General features: G+C 40.4%; 1 protein-coding gene across 1 annotated transcript in view; it reads right to left on the bottom strand.

Annotated features, from left to right (window-relative positions):
- The window catches only part of LOC124789979 (nodal modulator 3), a 158,658-nt gene that overhangs the window by 70,201 nt on the left and 68,961 nt on the right, over positions 1–19,496 (bottom strand). Inside the window, exons 8-9 of the mRNA XM_047257524.1 lie at positions 5,462–5,667; positions 978–1,156 (exon numbers count right to left, since the gene is read on the bottom strand). Coding sequence (XP_047113480.1) covers positions 978–1,156; positions 5,462–5,667 — 385 coding nt within the window. The remainder of the gene's footprint in view (positions 1–977; positions 1,157–5,461; positions 5,668–19,496) is intronic.

Raw genomic sequence — 19,496 nt, 5'->3', positions numbered from 1 at the left:
ACAGCTTGTCGCGTGTTCTGTCCCGGGCTCCGGTTGTGGGACGACGGGGGCCTCTTCGTGTGGGTCACTTCCAGCCGTATTCGAAGGTTCCTGCTCGAGGGTTGGCAGATCCCCTCGACTCCGGCCATCCAGTGGATGTGGAGGTCATCGCTCCGGCCCGACGCTCCACCTTCCGACGCAGTGGATCACAGTGGCTGCACCCCCCGAAGGAGGAGGAGTGCTGTAGCCACCAGAAAGATCGCGGGAGGCGCACATTGGCACGGCGCGTCATGGACGGTAGTGGCTGCAAGTAGAGTCCCGTCTACTAGAGGGCACACGAGAATTCGGACGCGACCTCTGCGCGCATAACAGCAACAACAACAACAACAACAACAACTCCGGCAGCACGGGCCGGGCCCAGTCAGTTCAGTAGTGATCCAGTTTCTTTAACAATTCCCTAATATTGCATTTAATTGAATTTTTGGTGAGGAGAGGAAACTATTTCCAAAAATTAATGTAAAATTATCAGTAACAACAATGAATTTAAAGCTGTCTCTGAATTCACTGCAATATTAATTCTAACAAGATTTTTATAGCCTTTTTTTCTTTAATTCCAAACTGTTTATACAGCTATTTTACATAACAAGAATAACAGTGCATCACGATGTGAAAATATACTTGCTACAAAATAGGCATGTGTTAGTTTCACTTCAGTTTGTGGTATGTGAACCCTTCTCCAATAAGGGTACTGTCATCCTGAGCTACTCGAAAAGTGAAACTGATTGCTGATAGTAAATTATTCTGGCTAACTGGTCAATAGTATCCTATATAAATTTGTTTCTCGTTGAGAAATTAGCATTAAAATCTCCTCAGACTGTCTACATGATGAGTCATTAAATTTATAATTCTAAACAATACGTTACACATCAGCTGCTTTTACAAAGTCCACCTTAAGGAGCAAGGTTATAAACTAAATGTTATTTCATTAAGCTACTTACATTGGTGTTGTGTGATGAAATAATTGTTACAGAGAAGCCAGTGTGTCTGAAAGCAGGTACTCTTGACTGTGCTGTGTTCACACTCACTACATGACTGACAGATTCCCAACACCAGTCTTCCTTGTCAACAGAAACTTGATACTTGCCAGGAAGTACATCACTAAATGTGAAGTGACTATCTGGAAATGAATTCCACAAGAAAAATTTTAAATGAGTGTTAATTTTCAGATTATATAACGTGCAAGTGAGAAATATACTGAAAAATCGAGGTGTGAAAATATAATACACCGTGCTTTTTTAAAAATAAATAATAATATAAAAGCTACCAGGAACAAGTGAACATGCAAACTGCATCAACGGAAACATCCCCTGGCGAAGAGGGGTTATAACAGCAAAAATAGAGAAGTGTTGTTTGTCCATGTAGATTATTATGCTTTTTTATCAATATTTGAACAGATATTTCAAAAACAAATATTAATAAACAAATATGAATTCTGAAGATTTACGAGAGATTATTTCAAAATTAAGAACATTTGTTTCTGTCAACGACAGAAGATCTTGAGTCCAGTCACTCAGTCAGAATACAGGTAAAGTTAGAAAACAGGCATTAACACTGTTGATCTGAAGAAGTCATCAGTTGCTAGTAATATTAAATTTAAAACATAGTGAGAAAATGTGTGCGCAGGTTGTGTGCTGTGCCAACAGATATTAATAGTGCAGAAGGCAGGTGCAAAACCTCACCAACAGGAAAAGAACCCCCACCTTGCCCAATTAACATTACAAGAGTTATGTGGTGGGACAGTGAGTATGCCATCTATTTCTTAAATGCCTTTAATATGAGAGAAAAAAATGAAATATCTTGATAAGAGCACAGCTGGGAATGCCACGTGATCATGAATGGTAAAAGTATTCATCATACTGAAATTCATAGAAATGTAACTGAAGCCAACTGCTTTCACATAATGAATTAAGTTTCTTTAGAAATTTATCTTGTCTGGGTAATCTACATTGACGTTTAATTTATCTACATTTATAAAGAATTCATTCAATAATTCAGAAATTTTGGCAGGATTTACAATAGTTTTATACTCTATTTCAGAAATACCATGGCCTCTAGCTGTTATGAATGACAAAGAAGACTTCAGTCAACCCTGATTGGTTGGTTGATTTGGGGGAAGGTACCAAGCAGTGAGGTCATTGGTCCCATCAGACTAGGGAAGGATGGGGAAGGAAGTCGGTCATACCCTTTCACAGGAACCAACCCAGCATTTGCCTGAAGCAATTTTAAGGAAATCACAGAAAACCTAAATTGGGATGGCCGAACACAGATTTGAACTGTCGTGGCTCCGAATGCAAGTTGAGTACCGTATTTACTCGAATCTAAGCCGCACTTTTTTCCACTTTTTGTAATCCAAAAAACCGCCTGCGGCTTAGAATCGAGTGCAAAGCAAGCGGAAGTTCTGAAAAATGTTGGTAGGTGCCGCCACAACTAACTTCTGCCGTCGAATATCTGTAGCGCTACATAGGCATGCTTTGTAAGCACAAAGATAAATACAGGCGCCAAAACCTCTGCGTCAGTAAATAAATTAAAAAAGAAAGGTGGAAGACGAGCTTTTTTTCTCCGCCCCGAGTTTCGACCACTGCATTTACATACATTATCCAACAAAGTAAATACAAATTCCGTATTGTTCATCTTCGAATGTAGCAGCATTTCAATGTACTACGAAAATCCGACTGGCAAGACTGTTTGGGATGTTCGTCAATATGGCCAACTCTACGTTCTGTATTTTTTCCTACCTTTGAGAAGAGATGGTTGCTAATAGGAACCTGATGAAATGTGAATCACATGCAGTATTCTCTTCACCATAAGAATAATATGAATATAAACATTTTGCCATGTATTCTTTCTTGTTTGCTGCTATCTCATTTAAATCCTGTCTGCCTAATAAACTACGAAACTAGAGTGCGACAACAGCAAACGCGGAATAATATATGTTTATATTCGTATTATTCTTATGCCTAATAGTGATACAGTCAGAAATGAAGCACGGCAACTAACTAGATTTTTAAATCTAAGATGACTCTAATTTCTGTGCAGAATTTGATGTACTAAAGAAGCGGCCGCAAAGATTTTCAAACGGAGAAAAATCTTCGCCTAACTCTCGTTCTGAACATGTTCTATCATATGCAGTCTATTATTTGGTTCTTGGAGATCATTATCAAAGAAAGCAGCAGTGTAAGTAACAACAAATAGCAGTCTCTTGCCATTGTTTCGCTAATGAGACGATTCCTCTCCTTTTTTTTTTAAATTGTAAGCGGTGGTAGTACGCACAAAAGCAAGCCATGCCGCGAGCAGCGACAGGCCGTAAACACGCACTATCAGAATGCGGCAAACAATGCATGACAAGGTACAGTAATGCATTTTCAGCTTAGAGTGACGTAAACACCCATAGCAAAGAAAATGGCACTTATCAGATCAAAGCAAAATAAGCTATCAATTCAAACCAGACGAATCACGTGAAAAAGGAAGGGTACCCGTATAAATACGGACGGAGCACCTGACGCATAGCAATGGCTACCTGGTAAAGCTTAACTACTAAGCGCACAACTCGAACCAAACTACTGTAGCTGTATCGTCATTCATTCGACCTAAATTTTGTCTCATATTACAATGGACCAACTTTGTTTCGATTTGGAGGTGCGGCCTAAAACTTCTCTCCCCTTGAATTTCAAGTCTCAAATTTCAGGTGTGGCTTAGATTCGGGATTTTTTTTTCCATTATTTCGAGTCTCATTTTTCAGGTGCGGCTTAGATTCGAGTGCGGCTTAGATTCGAGCAAATACGGTAAGCTAACAACTGCGCCACCTCATTCGGGAGTCAACCCTGGATACAGTACCAATTTTAAAATAACTTGGAGTATGCATCTGTAATGACCTAATGTGTAATGACCATGTTAAACTAGTCTTTGGAAAAATATTCAGACTTAGATTCAATAGAAACAGTTTGTAGTATCCTCCTGGGATCCACCACCACACAACACTGGGCTGCTGCCTCTCCAGGCTGCTGGTGATACCACTGCGAAGAAGCAGTATGTAGAGGCATGAGAGTCACTGCAATTAGTGCTGCCCTCGCGGGCACTGGTTATTCTTCCACCGATTGTGTGTCCACTCATTTTCCAGAAATATTTTCCATCGGGCAGCTATAAAGGGCGTCACCTGCCCGACTGCAGTCAGTTTGCACCAAGAGTCACTTCGAGCCATAGTGCCAATCCCCGATCCTCCAATCATAGTGCCCATCACCCAGCACTTCTGTACACATGGAGTCCCATCTGAGTCTTCGCCCCACATCCCATCTGAGTTCTCTGCATAGGGCGCACACATCTCTGTTTCAAGCTGTGTCTTCACTCCATGCCTCGAGTTCTCCACACCAGCTGCTGAAGCCTTCACTATGATTCGCATTCAAGCTGTCACTTCATGTCTTGGCTGAATTCTCCATGCTGGGCCCAATTCCTGCTGCACTCGTGGCCTATCTGTGCACAACTCGCCTTCACTCCCTGATTACATCAGCCAAGTCATTAGTCCACCTGAGGCCTCTCCTGGCGCATCCTCTAGCCCTACCACTCTCCACTGATACAGCTGCACGAAGATCGCTCTTTTAAGAAATCTCCAAGACGAATGTCAGTAATTACTGATGGATTGGAACCAAGAAGCACTGTAAAGTCCCAATGAATGTTTGGTGTTATATTCAGTTTGGCTGTAAATAAAGTTTATTTATTTCTTGCTACCTGGGGCATATTATTTGGTGTGGCTCCCTCTGCCATGACACAAGAAAGCTTAATGGGATATAATTCACCTAGAAAAGAAACAGTTTATGAATTTCTCATGTTTCATCGCAAATACATTTAGATGGCATGAGAGTGTTACAGAGATACTCATCGAACTACAGTGGCAGAAGTTACCAGGAATTCATGTGAAGGTCTGCTGTGAGAATTCCAAGAGCTTAAGTTTATGAAGAGTTACACAAAGTATTACAAAATGAGAAGCCAATGCTTATGAAATAAAAGGTGTAGTAAGAGAAAACCGTAAAAACAAACAACAACTCACAGATTTTATAGTTTCTATGTAATTATACAAATAAATATAATATAATAAAACATAATATAAATTATTCTTTTATTCTAAACAAGTTATTTAGCAACTGAATAAACCAGAAGTCTAAAGTTTTAGTGTATATGAATTCCCCACCGCATTAACCTACTCAGTGGGCCTTCTTGTTAGAGGGAGAATGGGCTGAAGCTGTAATTATCAATTTGTGTGTGTGTGTGTGTGTGTGCGCGCGCGTTAAACAAGACTACAATTTTAAACTGATTTTTCTAAATACTTCGATTCTGGGAACATGGATCTAAAAAACTTTAAATATTTTACACTAAAATGGTAAAATTGTTATTCTCCTTTGATAAGAAATGAACATGAGTGCCTACATACCTCGTGCAACTGTTATCCCAACAGGTATTTTGGTATTATCATTATCCGGAGGTATAGTGTTCAAAACAACTGGTATATCCCCACAGTCATTACCGGGATTCAAACACAGCAATTCTCCTGAGAGTTGCACTTTCAATTGTGAAAACACAATACCTGACAAAACTGGGTGATCAGTGATTTCAAATGAATGAACAACTGGCGCAAACCTATAAAAAGAAAGAACACCAGCGATAATGCAGCTAGTTCATTGAAAATTATTATTGTAATCTAGATGTAAAGACAGATACAAAATTTATAATAATAATAATAATAATAATAATAATAAGTGATGCAATACAATGTGTAGGAAATTCCACACAGTGAAGTAATAATCAGAAAAGAGAATTCACCTAAGGCAAGGTATAGGCATATTAGCTACATTACAAAAATTACAGATCAGTGGAATTACAAAATGACATAAAATCAATTTTGATAAACCACCATAAGCCCCAATAAGATCTTCTCATGGTATTGAATCAAAAGAGGACACATTCATGAGATATTGGCTTTCAAGCTAATTCATCCCACGGCCAACTGAAATGTGGCCCGCTTCTTCCATTTTTGAATCCAGACATAAGCAACTTAATACAGTAATTTTGGTGCAATACTGAGCTACATCACAATTATTTGCTTCCCAGCTCTCCAAAGATAAACTGGAACAGAGAAGTGGGGCATTCCAGAATATGCTGCAAGTCTTGAACACATTCACAAAGAGTATCATTCTCATCTTTCAGGCCCCAACTTACTAAGTTGGTCCTCCCCAGCACTACATCCATTTGTGGCCAACTGAGAACTCTCAAAGTATTCCATGGAGAGTGACAATATTAGATTACTACTCATCATACAGTGAAGAGGTCGAGTCACAGATTGACAGATCAACACACACACACACACACACACACACACACACACACACACACGACCACAGTCTATGGCTGCTCAGCACAGATTGCAAGCAGCAGCAGTTGATGGTAGAAGCAATCTGGGTGATGGGGGTAACAAGGAGGCTGTGGAGGGGAGAGGGAGGGACAGCAGGGCAGGGGTGGGCAAAGGAAAAGTGCTACATGTGGGAGCTTATAGGGATAAGGTGGAGAGGAGGCAGGGCAGCTTAGGTCCGGTCAGGTGGTCAGACGGAGGACGGGGATGAGGGCAGTGGAAAAGGAGAGAAGTAAAAAGACTGTGGGTGTGTTGGTGGAACAGAGGACTATGTAGTACCGGAGTGTGAACAGGATAGGGGATAGGTGGGTGTATGACAATGACTAACCGAGGTTGAGGTCAGCAGGGTTACAGGAATGTGGGGTATACTGCAGGGAGAGTTCCCATCTGTACAATGCAGAAAAGCTGGTGTTGATGGGTAGGATTCAGATGGCACAGGCTGTCAAACAGTCACTGAAATGGAAAACACTGTGTTGGGCAGCATGTTCAGCAACTGGGTGATCCAGTTGTTTATGGGCCACAGTTCATCAGTGGCTACTCATGCAGACAAACAGCTTGTTGATTGTCATGACCACGTAGAATGCAACACACTGGTTTCACCGGCAACCCTACCTCTGGTGGAATAGCTGATGCTTGTGACTGGACTGGAGTGGGTGGTAGTGGTGGGAGGGTGCATAGGACAAGTCTTGTATCTAGGCCTATTACAGGGATATGAGCCATGAGGCAAGGGATTGGGAGGAGGGGTTGTGTAGGGACGGACAAGAATACTATGTAGATTCCATGGGTCATGGAATACCAGTATGGGAGGGGTGAGAAGGATAGTGGGTAGGACATCCCTCACATCAGGGAACAGTGAGAGGTAACAAAAACCCTGGTGGAGAATATGATTCAGTTGCTCCAGTCCTGGGTGGTCGTGAGTCTTGATGGGAACACTCCTCTGTAGCTGGACGGTGGAACATTGCAAGGTGGTGGGCGAATGGAGAGAAAGGCACAGGAGATCAGTTTCTATACAAGGTTGGGAGGGTAAATACCGTCTGTGAAGGCCTCAGTGAGACCCTTGGTGTATTTTGAGGGAGACTGTTTGTGATTACATATGCGACAGACATGGGTGGCTAGGCTGTGTGGAAAGGACTTCTTGGTACAGAATAGGTGGCACCTGTCGAAATTGAGGTATTGCTGGTGGTCGGTAGATTTGATATGGATGGAGGTATTGACGTAGCCATCTTTGAGGGGGAGGCCAACATCGACAAAAGTGCTTGTTGTGTTGAGTAGGACCATATGAAATGAATGGGCGAGAAGGTGTTGAGATTCTGGAGGAATGTGGATAGTGTGTCCTCACCCTCAACCCAGATCTATGTCTACATCTACATGGATACTCTGCAAATCACACTTAAGTGCCTGGCAGAGGGTTCACCGAACCACATTCACAATAAATCTCTATTAATTCAATCTTGTATAGCGCACAGAAAGAATGAACACCTATATCTTTCTGTGCAAGCTCTGATTTCCGTTATTTTATTAATATGATCGCTTCTCCCTATGTAGGTCGGCGTCAATAAAATATTTTTGCATTCGTAGGAGAAAATTGGTGATTGAAATTTCCTGAGAAGATTCTGCCACAATGAAAAATGCCTTTGTCTCAATGATGTCCAACCAAATCCTGTATCATTTCAGTGACACTCTCTCCCATATTTCGCGATAATACAGAACGTGCTGCCCTTTTTGAACTTTCTTGATGTACTCCGTCAATCCTATTTGGTAAGGACCTTACACTGCACAGCAGCATTCTAAAAGAGGACAAAAAAGCATAGTGTAGGCAGTCTCTTTAGTAGATCTGTTACATTTTCTTAATGTGTTTCCAATAAAACACTGTTTTGGGTTAATCTTCCCCCACAACATTTTCTATTTGTTCCCCCCAATTTAAGTTGTTTGTAATTGTAATTCCTAGGTATTTAGTTGAATTGATGGCATTTGGATTTGACTGATTTATTGTGTAATCAAAGTTTAACAGATACCTTTTAGCACTTATGTGAATGACCTCACACTTTTCCTTATTTAGGGCCAACTGCCATACAGGTATCTTTTGTAAATCATTTTGCAATTTGTTTTGATCTTTACTAGCACCATCTGCAAACAACCTAAGACGACTGTTCAGATTGTTTCTTAAATTGTTTATATAAATAAGGAACAGCAAAGAGCCTATAACACTACCTTGTGGAATGCCAGAAACCACATTTGTTTTACTTGACGACTTTCCGTTAATTACTACGAACTGAGACTTCTCTGACAGAAAAACATGAATCCACTCACATAACTGAAACAATATTCAAGCAAGCAACTTCACTATAAGCCGCTTGTGTGGTACAATGTCAAAAGCCTTCTGGAAATTTAGAAATATGGTGTCAATTTGATATTCTTAGTCAATAGCACTCAACATGAAGATTTCATTAATGAATCTGAACCTGGTGAAGGGTTCTGGATTCTGGGTGGTTAGAAAAGATTCTTCTAGAAGCCCATGAATAGGCTTGTATAAGATGTGCCGTGTGGGTACCCATAACCATACCCTCGATTTGTTTGTAGGTGATATCTTCAAAGGAGAAGTAATTGTGGGTGAGGATGTAGTTGGTGATGGTGACTAGGAAGGAAGTTGTAGATTTGGAACCCATTGGGCATTGGGAAAGGCAGTGTTTAATAACAATAAAGCCATGGGCATTATGGATATTAGCGCAAAGGATGGTGGCATCAATTGTGGCGAGTAGACACCATGTGATAACGGAACAGGAACTGCGGAGAGTCTGTGGAAGAAATGGTTGATATCTTCTATATAGGAGGGTACGTTCTGGGTAATAGGCTGAAGGTGTTGGTCTACGAGAGCAGTGATTCTCTCAATGAGGGTACAGTAACTGGCCACAATGGACTTATGGCTTTAGGAAGCATGCAGAAGGCAGGAGTGTAGGGAGTGGTAGCGGTGAGGAGAGAGATGGACTCAAGAATCAAGAATTTTATTCACCATAGATTATTTTACAATGATATTGGCTTTGTCATACAAGATGTAGTAGTACATACATAATAATAAAATAAACTAGAGTCAGTACATTATAGAATACATTTGAAGCATGGCAGTGTACCAAATTACACCAGAATAGTTTCTAAAAGTTAATGCAATAAGCTATGCTATAATACAATATAGTATTGTAGTATTGTATTGTGTATTGTACACACTATGTAATTACACACGATTAACCACAGCACACAATAATATGTTTAACTATAGACAATTTTTAAATGCTAATATCCTCCTCAGGCATCTCAAAGAATTCTTTAATGTCATAGAATGGATGATCTGACAGGCAGCAGTACCACTTTTTAAAAATATATATATATATATATATATATATATATATATATATATATATATATATATATATATATATATATATATATATATAGACTGAACATGAATTGGCAGTTTATTGAACATTTTGAGTGGGTTTACTTTGTGGTAATTTCCTGTTCTTGCTGATCTGTGGGACGGTATGTCTACATTACCCTTAGCCCTGGTGTTGTGTTCATGTATTTCCCCTCTGGCAATAAATTCTGAAATATTATTTTTAATATAGAGTACATACACATAGATGTATAAATTTATAATTGTGAGTATTCTGAGTCTGGAAAAGAGGACCACAGTGCTCCCTATGACCTCTTTTACATATTATACATAAGACTTTTTTTTGTAATTTCAAGATGTTCTTGATGTGAGGGGAGTGCCCCCATATAATCAGACCATATGAAATATGTGACTGGAATAGCCCAAAGTATGTCACCCTAAGGTACTCCAAGCTCACTACCTCCCTTAGGTTCAACAGATGATATGCCTCCCGAGATATTTTTTCACATACGTGATTGACATGTTCCTCCCAATAGAATTTTGAGTCAATGTGAATACCTAAGAGTTTACTGACTTATTACCTACCTTATTTGACATTCCCATTAAAAGTTGTTGGGTTTTATCAGGTGTTTCTTTTGTTAGGTTATTCAGATCTGAAATGTTCTGATGTGTGGTAAGTAGTGTTGTATTGTCAGCATAACATACAACAGGGTGGACTATGTTTTTAGGCAAATCATTAATAGCTATAATGAAGAAGAAGGGTCCAAGGGTCCAAGGATAGACCCCTGTGCTGATTTCCAGTACGGAAGAATTTACATCTCTGACAGTAACAAATGGTTTTCGGTTACTTAAATATGAATTTATCACAGCTAAAGTGCTTCGTGTCACCCCATAAAACTCTAATTTCCCAAGTAGTACGTCAACAGCAATACAATCGAAAGATTTGCTTAGGTCACATAATATAAGTAAAACCATGTCATTGTTTTCAAAGGCTGTTAATGTTTGGTCAATGATTTCCAAGATGGCCCTAGTTGTGTTTTTCCTCTTGCAAAAACCAAACTGATAGCTACATAGGATATTGTGTTTTTCACAGAAGCTGCTTATTTGTGTGTGTATCAGTGCCTCAAATATCTGAGAATATTGGAACAATGGAGACTTGTCTGTAGCTTTGGGGAAGATGTTTGTCCCCAAATAAAAACTGGGACAACTTTTGATACCTTAAGTGCATCCGGAAAAACACCAAATCCCACACATTTATTAAAAATAAAAGCTAATGGTTTGGTGATTGAGTGTATTGTTTTTTTAATTATGTTATTTGATAACCAAAAACAGTCTATACTATTAGAACCTGAAAATTTGGATACAGCTTTTATAACATCAGCAGGTGTGACAGCCCTCCACTGAAATACCAGGTTAACAGGCAGTGGTGTTACAACAAGGTCCATTGCAGATGAATTTGTTGCTTTAATACTGTTACTTAATTCTTTAAACGAGTTTAAAAAGTACTGATTTAATTCCTCAGGTTCAAGCACAGCTTTTTCTGTGCATTTTGGTGTACTGTCTTGTTTTATTATTTGTCAGGCTGCCTTACATTTATTGGGAGCCCTTTCTATATAGTTTTCCACTGCTTGCTTTTTTGGCAGAAGTAGTTCAGCTTTGTAGAATTTTTTGAGTTTCAGATACGACCTATGAATGTTCACACTCTGTTCTGCCCCTTGGTTAGCAGCTTGCTTATGCATCTGGTACAGCATACGCATGTTTCCTCTAATTTCTGCTAGCTCTTCGGTAAACCAGTTCAGACTTTTTTTTCATTTCACTTGGCTATCTAATTTTTTTACTAGTATACCACAAATCTGTATACTTTTTAAAGAAGTTATCAAGATAATTTCAGCTTCCCTTTTCCCACATTGACAATTATATATAAAGTCCCAATCTGCACTTCCTAATCTATCAACAAACATACTTATGTACTCTTCCTTTTGCCCTCGTACCATTACTACTTTAGAGTCTTCAATTTTAACTGGTTGCCTTTTACAGAGTGTAAGGAGTAGTGGCTCATGATCTGCAAGTCCACTTCCTGCAAGACTGACTGTAAAATCTTCCCTATGGAAATTCACAACAATATTGTCTATGCAGGCATTCTTACATGTGGCATGGTTATTTGTACAATAGGGGTCCAATGATCTTAGCATATTCAAGAATGTCTTAGTAACTAGCCTCTGTGTGTTTGCCATTTCTATGTTGAAATCACCACAGATAGAAATTCTTGTCTTAATCTTCAATATCTTTTAACTATTAATTCATATTTTTCAATAAACAAATTTACATCACCATCTGGTGATCTATATAGACTAACTAGCACTGTATTTTCATTCATTAGTTTTACACAGCTAAACTCCCCACCTAGTTCTGAGGAGTACAGAGAGACATCAATTCTGGAAAACTTTATTCCTTCTTTGACAAAAATTCCAGCCTCACCATCCTTTCTCTGTTTTCTACATATCATGTCTCCTACAACATACCCTTGGGGAAAAAATATATTTACTTGTTCTTGGGTTAGCCAGTGCTCTGATACACATGTAACATCTACATGCCCAGTGTTACATAAATGTTCTAATTCTAAAATCTTATTTCTAATACAACAAATGTTAACTTGTAGAAAAGTAAGTAGTTTGTCTGTATTCCTCTGAGAGCAATTTGACTCTATATTTGAAGTTGTAGGTTCAGTTAATGTCTTTAACCTTGTTGCACTGTGATCATCTGTGTTATGATAGTCATGTACCTGTTCACCCACTTGATGACTCACTTTGTTAACTGCTTCCTTCTGTGAAACCACTGCTGATCCCACCAAAAATCCTGGTCGCTTGGTTGTGGTTTTTTTCTTCGGGTTGACTGCCGTATTCCACCTGTAGGTATTCTTACTCCTTGGGCTTGAGTTGCTATTCTTCTTTTTGCAAGTAGGTCTCTCTTCTTAAACGGTATCTTCTTTTCTGCCACATCATTTGCTGCTTCTTCTAACTTTTGTACTGATCTCTTGGGTATGTTTATTTCTTGAGTAACTGTCCTCTCCACACATACAGAATTCACTTTTAATGATTCTGTTGTTATTTGTGCTGGAGTTGTGTCAGTAAAAATTTTCACTGATTCTTTATCTGAGACTGCAGCATCCTTCCATTTAAGTTCTATTGCTGTTTTGTACACTTCCCTGCTTGTTTCCACTGATTCATATAAATCCTTGTGGCAATTAGTTCTTTAGCAGTTGTGCTGTATATAGTCCTCGTTCCTAGGAGTATTTATTTTTCTGTTTGTGGATTGAATTTCTTGGTTTACACAAGACAATTCAGGCAGATCATGCCTGTGTGATACTCCAACTACAATCACATTTGTATTTTGTAATGCTGACAAGGCTTTTTGCGGTGAAGAAATTGCCAAGTTGGCTTCATTCTTTGCTGTCATTAGCCCCTGCCCACATAACTACAAAATCTTCATTTGTCAGCTTATGCAGATCATTGCATTTTTTAAATATTACACTAGTGGTGGCACCTGGTATCACCTTTCCTTCAGCGTCATATTCATCTGAAGCTAAATTTAAAATGTTTCTCGCACAGTCTCTGCCATGGCTATCAGAGGCAACAAATATTTTGGGTCTCCTACTCACTGACTCACTCTCAGGAGCAAAGGTTTGCATTTTCATTGCTGCACCCTTAGATTGCTTTCCTTTCAGAACTGCGTTCTGTGTTATAAATCATGCTTTATGTTGGACACCTCGAATCTGTAGTTTTTACACATTTCTTTCTTGGCTGATTTTCGCTTCTGTAGTTCGTTTTTTGTTAGTACACATATAATTGTTTTTGAATACTTAAGTTCCTTTCTTACTATTCTGACTTCATTCTTTAAGTTTTTGCACACACAAGTTTTTAATGGGTCTGCTTTAATTTCGGCCATATTGTCACATTTACTACGAAAACAATCACTGCACTTCCAACTTTTCACTCTATTCGTTACATTTACACACAAGTAATGGAATTTCCTCTTACACTTTGCACAACTCACGCCTTTTCTTGCTGTTTTGTTACAGGAACAAAGTATATTCACACTTCCTCCTCACTTATTTCGTAAATAGTATTCAAATTTTCCGAACTGGTCCGGCCATTGTGCACGGGTTAGTTGCAAAACACAATATGTCCCTGTTCTTTCAACAGATCGCCGTACTTTTAGTTACATACAGAGAACAATTACTAATCCACATGTACTTACCATAATATGTTTAGCTTAAGCTCATTAAACTATCAAAGTAACTTATTTTATGCAAAACACTATCAGTACACAGCCACTCTAGGGATAAGTTCTGAGATGAGCCTAAGGATTTGGGGTGAGACTGGAAATCTTGCCTGATTTCTGGAATGGGATCATCGTGGCAGGGTTTGTAGGTGGATGAATCTGACAGCTGGCAGAGTTCTTCTGAGAGGTAATCTTTGCGGTTCAAAACAACAGTGGTGGAGCCTTTGTCAACAGGTAGTATTATAAGGTTGGGATACGTTTTTAGAAGGTGGATTGCAATTTTTTTTGCAGATTTGAATATGTTATTATTGCTTGGTTAATTAAAAATATTCTTTATTTATTTATTATTATAAATAAATATTCTTTATGTGTACTTTTATTTTAATTATTGGTATAGTTATTGGTTTTAGTTGGTTTAGCTTAATTCTTATTTCCTTTTATCTTTACTCTCCTGAGACCCTGGAAAATATAAATATTTCAGTTTAAATACCACACGAGAGCAAGAGCTGTATTCCGCAGTGGCGATCTTGCAGAAATTCCTCGTTATTATCTGCTCCACCTGAAATCTCTAAAACCTTTACTCGCTATGCAGATCGCTCGGCACAACTGTGCGCTATTTTGTTTGACGAGTCTGGATGATACGTCCAACTATTTAGCAAGTTAAAGTTTATTAATTCGGAGATAATATCAAGACAAATCTCGACTGCAGAAAATGCAGGTTCACACTATCTTTCCAAACTTCACCTCCGAACGATCCTCGTCTCATAATATTTGTACCATGATAATTAATTTCGGTATGGAGATATACATAACTTGAGTACTCAATGTAAGTTATTGGATTGTATTTTGTGCAAAAAACTATTTGAACATTTACTACATACCATAATGGCGTCTCACAACAATACACTCTCTCTCTCTCTCTCTCTCTCTCTCTCTCTCTCTCTCTCTCTCTCCAGTCTCCTCTCACACATCCAATCTCTCCATTTCCTTCACAAAGAGTCCATAAAACAAATCTTTGGTTCAGTAAGTCACAGAGATGTGTTTGTATCACATCTGATTCTCGCAGTTGGTATATGCTGTTCACCACAATATCAATTCGTTGCATCCAAATTGGAGTTTTGCATACATCAGTACACCAAGGTTTGAGGTTAAAGAATTCTGGGGAGTTGATAAGGGGTGATTTTGGGGCAGTTGGGCTGGATCACAGTTGGGAGGAGGAGTGAACTAAGTGTGGCAGGGTTCAACATTGGTCTTTGGTTGAGCCCGACTTGTAGAGCAGGTTACGGAAAAGTGTTTCCACTGTAGGGGCTGGGAGAAGGAGGGAAGGTCTTTAACAAGTCCTGCATGAAAGGACTGATATTTCTGTGGAGCTAAGGCATGTTTTAGGTCTGGTTAGGTTCTGGATTCTGTATGGTGGGAGGGGTTTTTGAGGGTGGGGTAAACTTTGTAGGTCTGCATGGCTGGGCCTGTCACCTATGAGGGTATGTGGGGGAGATTTGGAGGTTGTTGGGGGAGATTTGGAGGTTGTTGTATATGTGGTGGATAGTGGTAATCCAAGGCAGGAGTAAGAAGTGAACAGGTTGGAGAGTTTATTGAGGTGGCACTGTGTACACACCTGGAGAGCAAGACTCAGGGTGTGATATGGGATACAGGAATTTCGGATCGCATAGCAAGAAAATTTTACAGATGGAGAGGAGGTATTGCATGAGGCTGATTGACGTGATTTTGCAGGACTTTGTTGGTGAGGATTAAGGACTGGAAGAATCTGAACAGATGGAGGTCATTGTGGAAGGAAAGGTTGCAGCTGGAGAGGGGTAATTTGATGGTAAGGTCATTTGGGGGGGGGGGATTCCATGAGCCAAGTAACAACGCATGAACAGTATGTGACACTTGGTTATGGCTAGGGATAAGGAAACTTTCCTGTATTGACGCTGATGGAAGGAGCAAGGATTCTTTGTGGAGGATAAAAAACATCTAAAAATACATATATAACATGCAAAAAGTTCACAAAAATACACCAAAGTATGTGGGAAAAAATCACATATGAAATATTGGGAAACAAGACGAAATAGGTCTAGATTGAAAACCAACTGAAATCGACATGAAAACATACTGAGATCAAAGAAAAAATAAATAAAAAGAGTGTAATGTGGGTTGCAAGTCTGTGGGTGGATAAGAGTAAAGAAAGGGGCAGCAGGTGTGACTAGATTGGGTGAGGTTAGTATATGTGATATGGAATAAGAGAGAAGAAAGAGTGGGGGTTGGGGAGGAAATGGTAGGATGAGGTACAAGTTTGTGTGGTCCAGGAAGGTACGGAAAATAACATGCTAAAATATGCAAGAGTGATGCAGACAGAGTGATCAATTTGAAGGTCTAGGATTAACGATACCGGCGGGAGTGGTGTGGGACATGAGATGCAGCACTAACAATCAGTGCGATCTTGTAGCCATCTGCTGTGCGCAGATGGTCGATACATTGTGGCTCATAAGTTGAACATGTGATGCAGTTTGAATGGCGACAAGTGACACACAGGAAAGAAGAGAAAGCAAGGTAGACACCAAGTATAGCAGTGCTTTAGAAAATTAGTAACAAAGGGAAAAAGTAGTAACAAAGGAAAACAGCACTGGTTTACGGGATGGATGAAAAGCCTTTAGGCAAAATCAAACAACTGAAAATCAAGGAAAGAATAATGCAATATTATGGAAAGGATAGATTACTAATCACCATGTAGCGGAGATGATGAGTCACAGATAGGCACAACAAAGAGATTTTTTGATGGGGTGAGGAGGAGGCTGAGGAAGGGAAGGGGATGGATAGCAGGGATAGCAGGATAGCAGTGACAAAAGGTAAAGGGCTACTTGTGGGAGAATACATCATGGATAAGGGGAGGTAGGGAGGGCGAGAGAGAGAGGCTACATGAAGTCGGAACATTGTACAGAGGACAGGAAGAGAGAGGGGCATGGGGGTTTGGGGGGGGATGGGCAGCACAAAATGAGAGGAGTAAAAAGACTGTGGGTACATTGGTGGAACAGAGGATTGTGTGGTGTCGGAGTGTAAACTGGCAAGGGGGTAGCTGGATGTAGGACAACAACTAATGAAGGTTGAGGCCAGGAGGGCTACTTGAATGTAGGTCATGCTACAGGGAGAGTTGTCACACTATAGGAAGAGTCCCCACATGCGTAATTCAGAAAAGCATGAGTTGCTAGGAAGGATCCAGATGGCACAGGCTGTGAAGCAATCATTGAAATCAAAAACATCATGTTAGGTGGCTTGCTCAGCAACGGAGTGGTCTAGCCGTTTCTTGGCCACAGTTCGTCGGTGGCCATTCGTGTGGACAGACAGCTTGTTGATTGTCCCACCTCTGATATGATAGGTGATGTTTGTGACCAGAATAGAGTAGCTGGTGGTGGGAGGATGTATGGAACAGGTCGTGCATCTAGGTCTATTACAGGGATATGAGCCATGAGACACGGGATAGGGAGCAGGAGTTGTGTAGGGATGGGTGAGGATACTGTATAGGTTCGGCAGGCGGTGGAATACCAATGTGGGAGGAATGGGAACGATAGTGGATAGGCCATCCCTCTTATCAGAGCATGGTGAGAAGCAATAGAATATGATTTAGTTGCCTCAGTACTCAGTGAAACTTGATCACAAGGGGAATGCTCATCTGTGACCAGGCGGTGGGACTTCAACAAGAGGTGAGGGACCAGGGACATCTGTTTCTGTAGAAGGTTGGGATGGTAATTATGGTCCACAAATGCCTCAGTGAGACCCTTGGTGTATTTCAAGAGAGATTGCTCATCACTACAGATGCAACGGCCATGATTGGCTAGGGTGTGTAGAAAGGACTTCTTGGCATGGAATCGACGGCAACTGTCAAAGTGAAGGTTTTGTTGGTGGTTGGTAGATCTGATATGCTTGGAGGTACTGATTTACCTATCTTTGAGGTTGAGCTCAATATCGAGGAAGGTGGCTTGGGTTGAGGAGGACCAGGTGTTGAGGTTCTGGAGGAATGTGGATAGTGTGGCCTCATCCTTGATCCAGATCAGGAAGATGACATTAGTGAATCTGAGCCAGGTAAGGGGTTTAGGAGTCTCAGTGGTTAGAAAGGATGTCTTTAGTTGGCTTATGAATAGGTTGGCATAGGATGGTGCCATGCAGGTGCCCATTCCTGTACCTAAGATTTGTTTATAGGTGACCCCTTCAAAGGAAAAGTAATTGTGGGTGAGAATATAGTTGGTTATGGAGACTAGGAAGGAAGTTACAGGTTTGGAATCTGTTTGGTGTAGGGAAAGGTCATGTTCAATAGAGGCAAGGCCATGGGCATCAGGGATGTTAGTGTAAAGGGTGGTGGCATCAATAATGACGAGCATGACACCATGTGGTAAAGGAACCGAAACTGTGGAGAGTCGGTGGAGGAAATGATAGGTATCTTTTATACAGGAGATTCATTGATAAATCATCATCATCTGCATCTAAGGTGAGGACAGCCTATACACATTTCTCCAAAACCTCAACACCTCTTCCCATTCAATTAACCTTGTCCTCCTCAATTCAACAAGCCACCTTCCTCAATGTTAACCTTCACCTCAAAGATGGCTATGTCAGTACCTTCATCTGTATCAAATCTACTAACCACCTGCAATACCTTCACTTTGACAGCTGCCATCCATTCCATACCAAGAAGTCCCTTCTATACAACCTAGCCAACCATGGCAATTGCATATGTAGTGACGAGCAGTCTCTCTCGAAATACACTAAGGGTCTCACTGAGGCCTTCATGGACCATAATTACACTCCCTACCTTGTACGGAAACAGATCTCCCTGGCTCCCCATCTCCCAATGTCCTAGCGCTGGCCACAGATGAGCATTCCCCTCATGAATCAGTTCCACCGAGGACTGGAGCAACCAAATCATATTCTCCACCAGGGTTTCTACTACTTCTCACCATGCTCTGAAAAGAGGAATGACCTACCCACTATGCTTCCCACTTCTCCCACTGTGATATTCCACCACCCACCGAACATTCACAGTGTCCTCATCCATCCCTACACAACTCCCACTCCCAACCCCTTGCCTCATGGCTCATATCTCGCAACTACTGTGTTGTGTTCTATGTGGGCATGACAACCAACAAGCTGTTTGTTTGCATGAATGGCCACCAACAAACTGGATCACACTGCTGCTAAGCACACTGCCCGGCACAACATTCTCCATTTTAATGGCTGCTTCACAGACTGTGCCATTTGGATCCTTCCTACCAATACCTGCTTTTCTGAATTGCATGGGTGAGACCTCTCCTTACAGTGTACCCTATGTTCCCTAACCCTCCTGGTCTCAACCTGCATTAGTCTTTGTCATGCACCCACTTATTTCCTTCTCTGTTTACA

The sequence above is a fragment of the Schistocerca piceifrons genome, chromosome 1, assembly GCF_021461385.2.
Source record: "Schistocerca piceifrons isolate TAMUIC-IGC-003096 chromosome 1, iqSchPice1.1, whole genome shotgun sequence".
Taxonomy (NCBI): domain Eukaryota; kingdom Metazoa; phylum Arthropoda; class Insecta; order Orthoptera; family Acrididae; genus Schistocerca; species Schistocerca piceifrons.
This window is presented reverse-complemented; position numbering and strand designations above follow the sequence as displayed.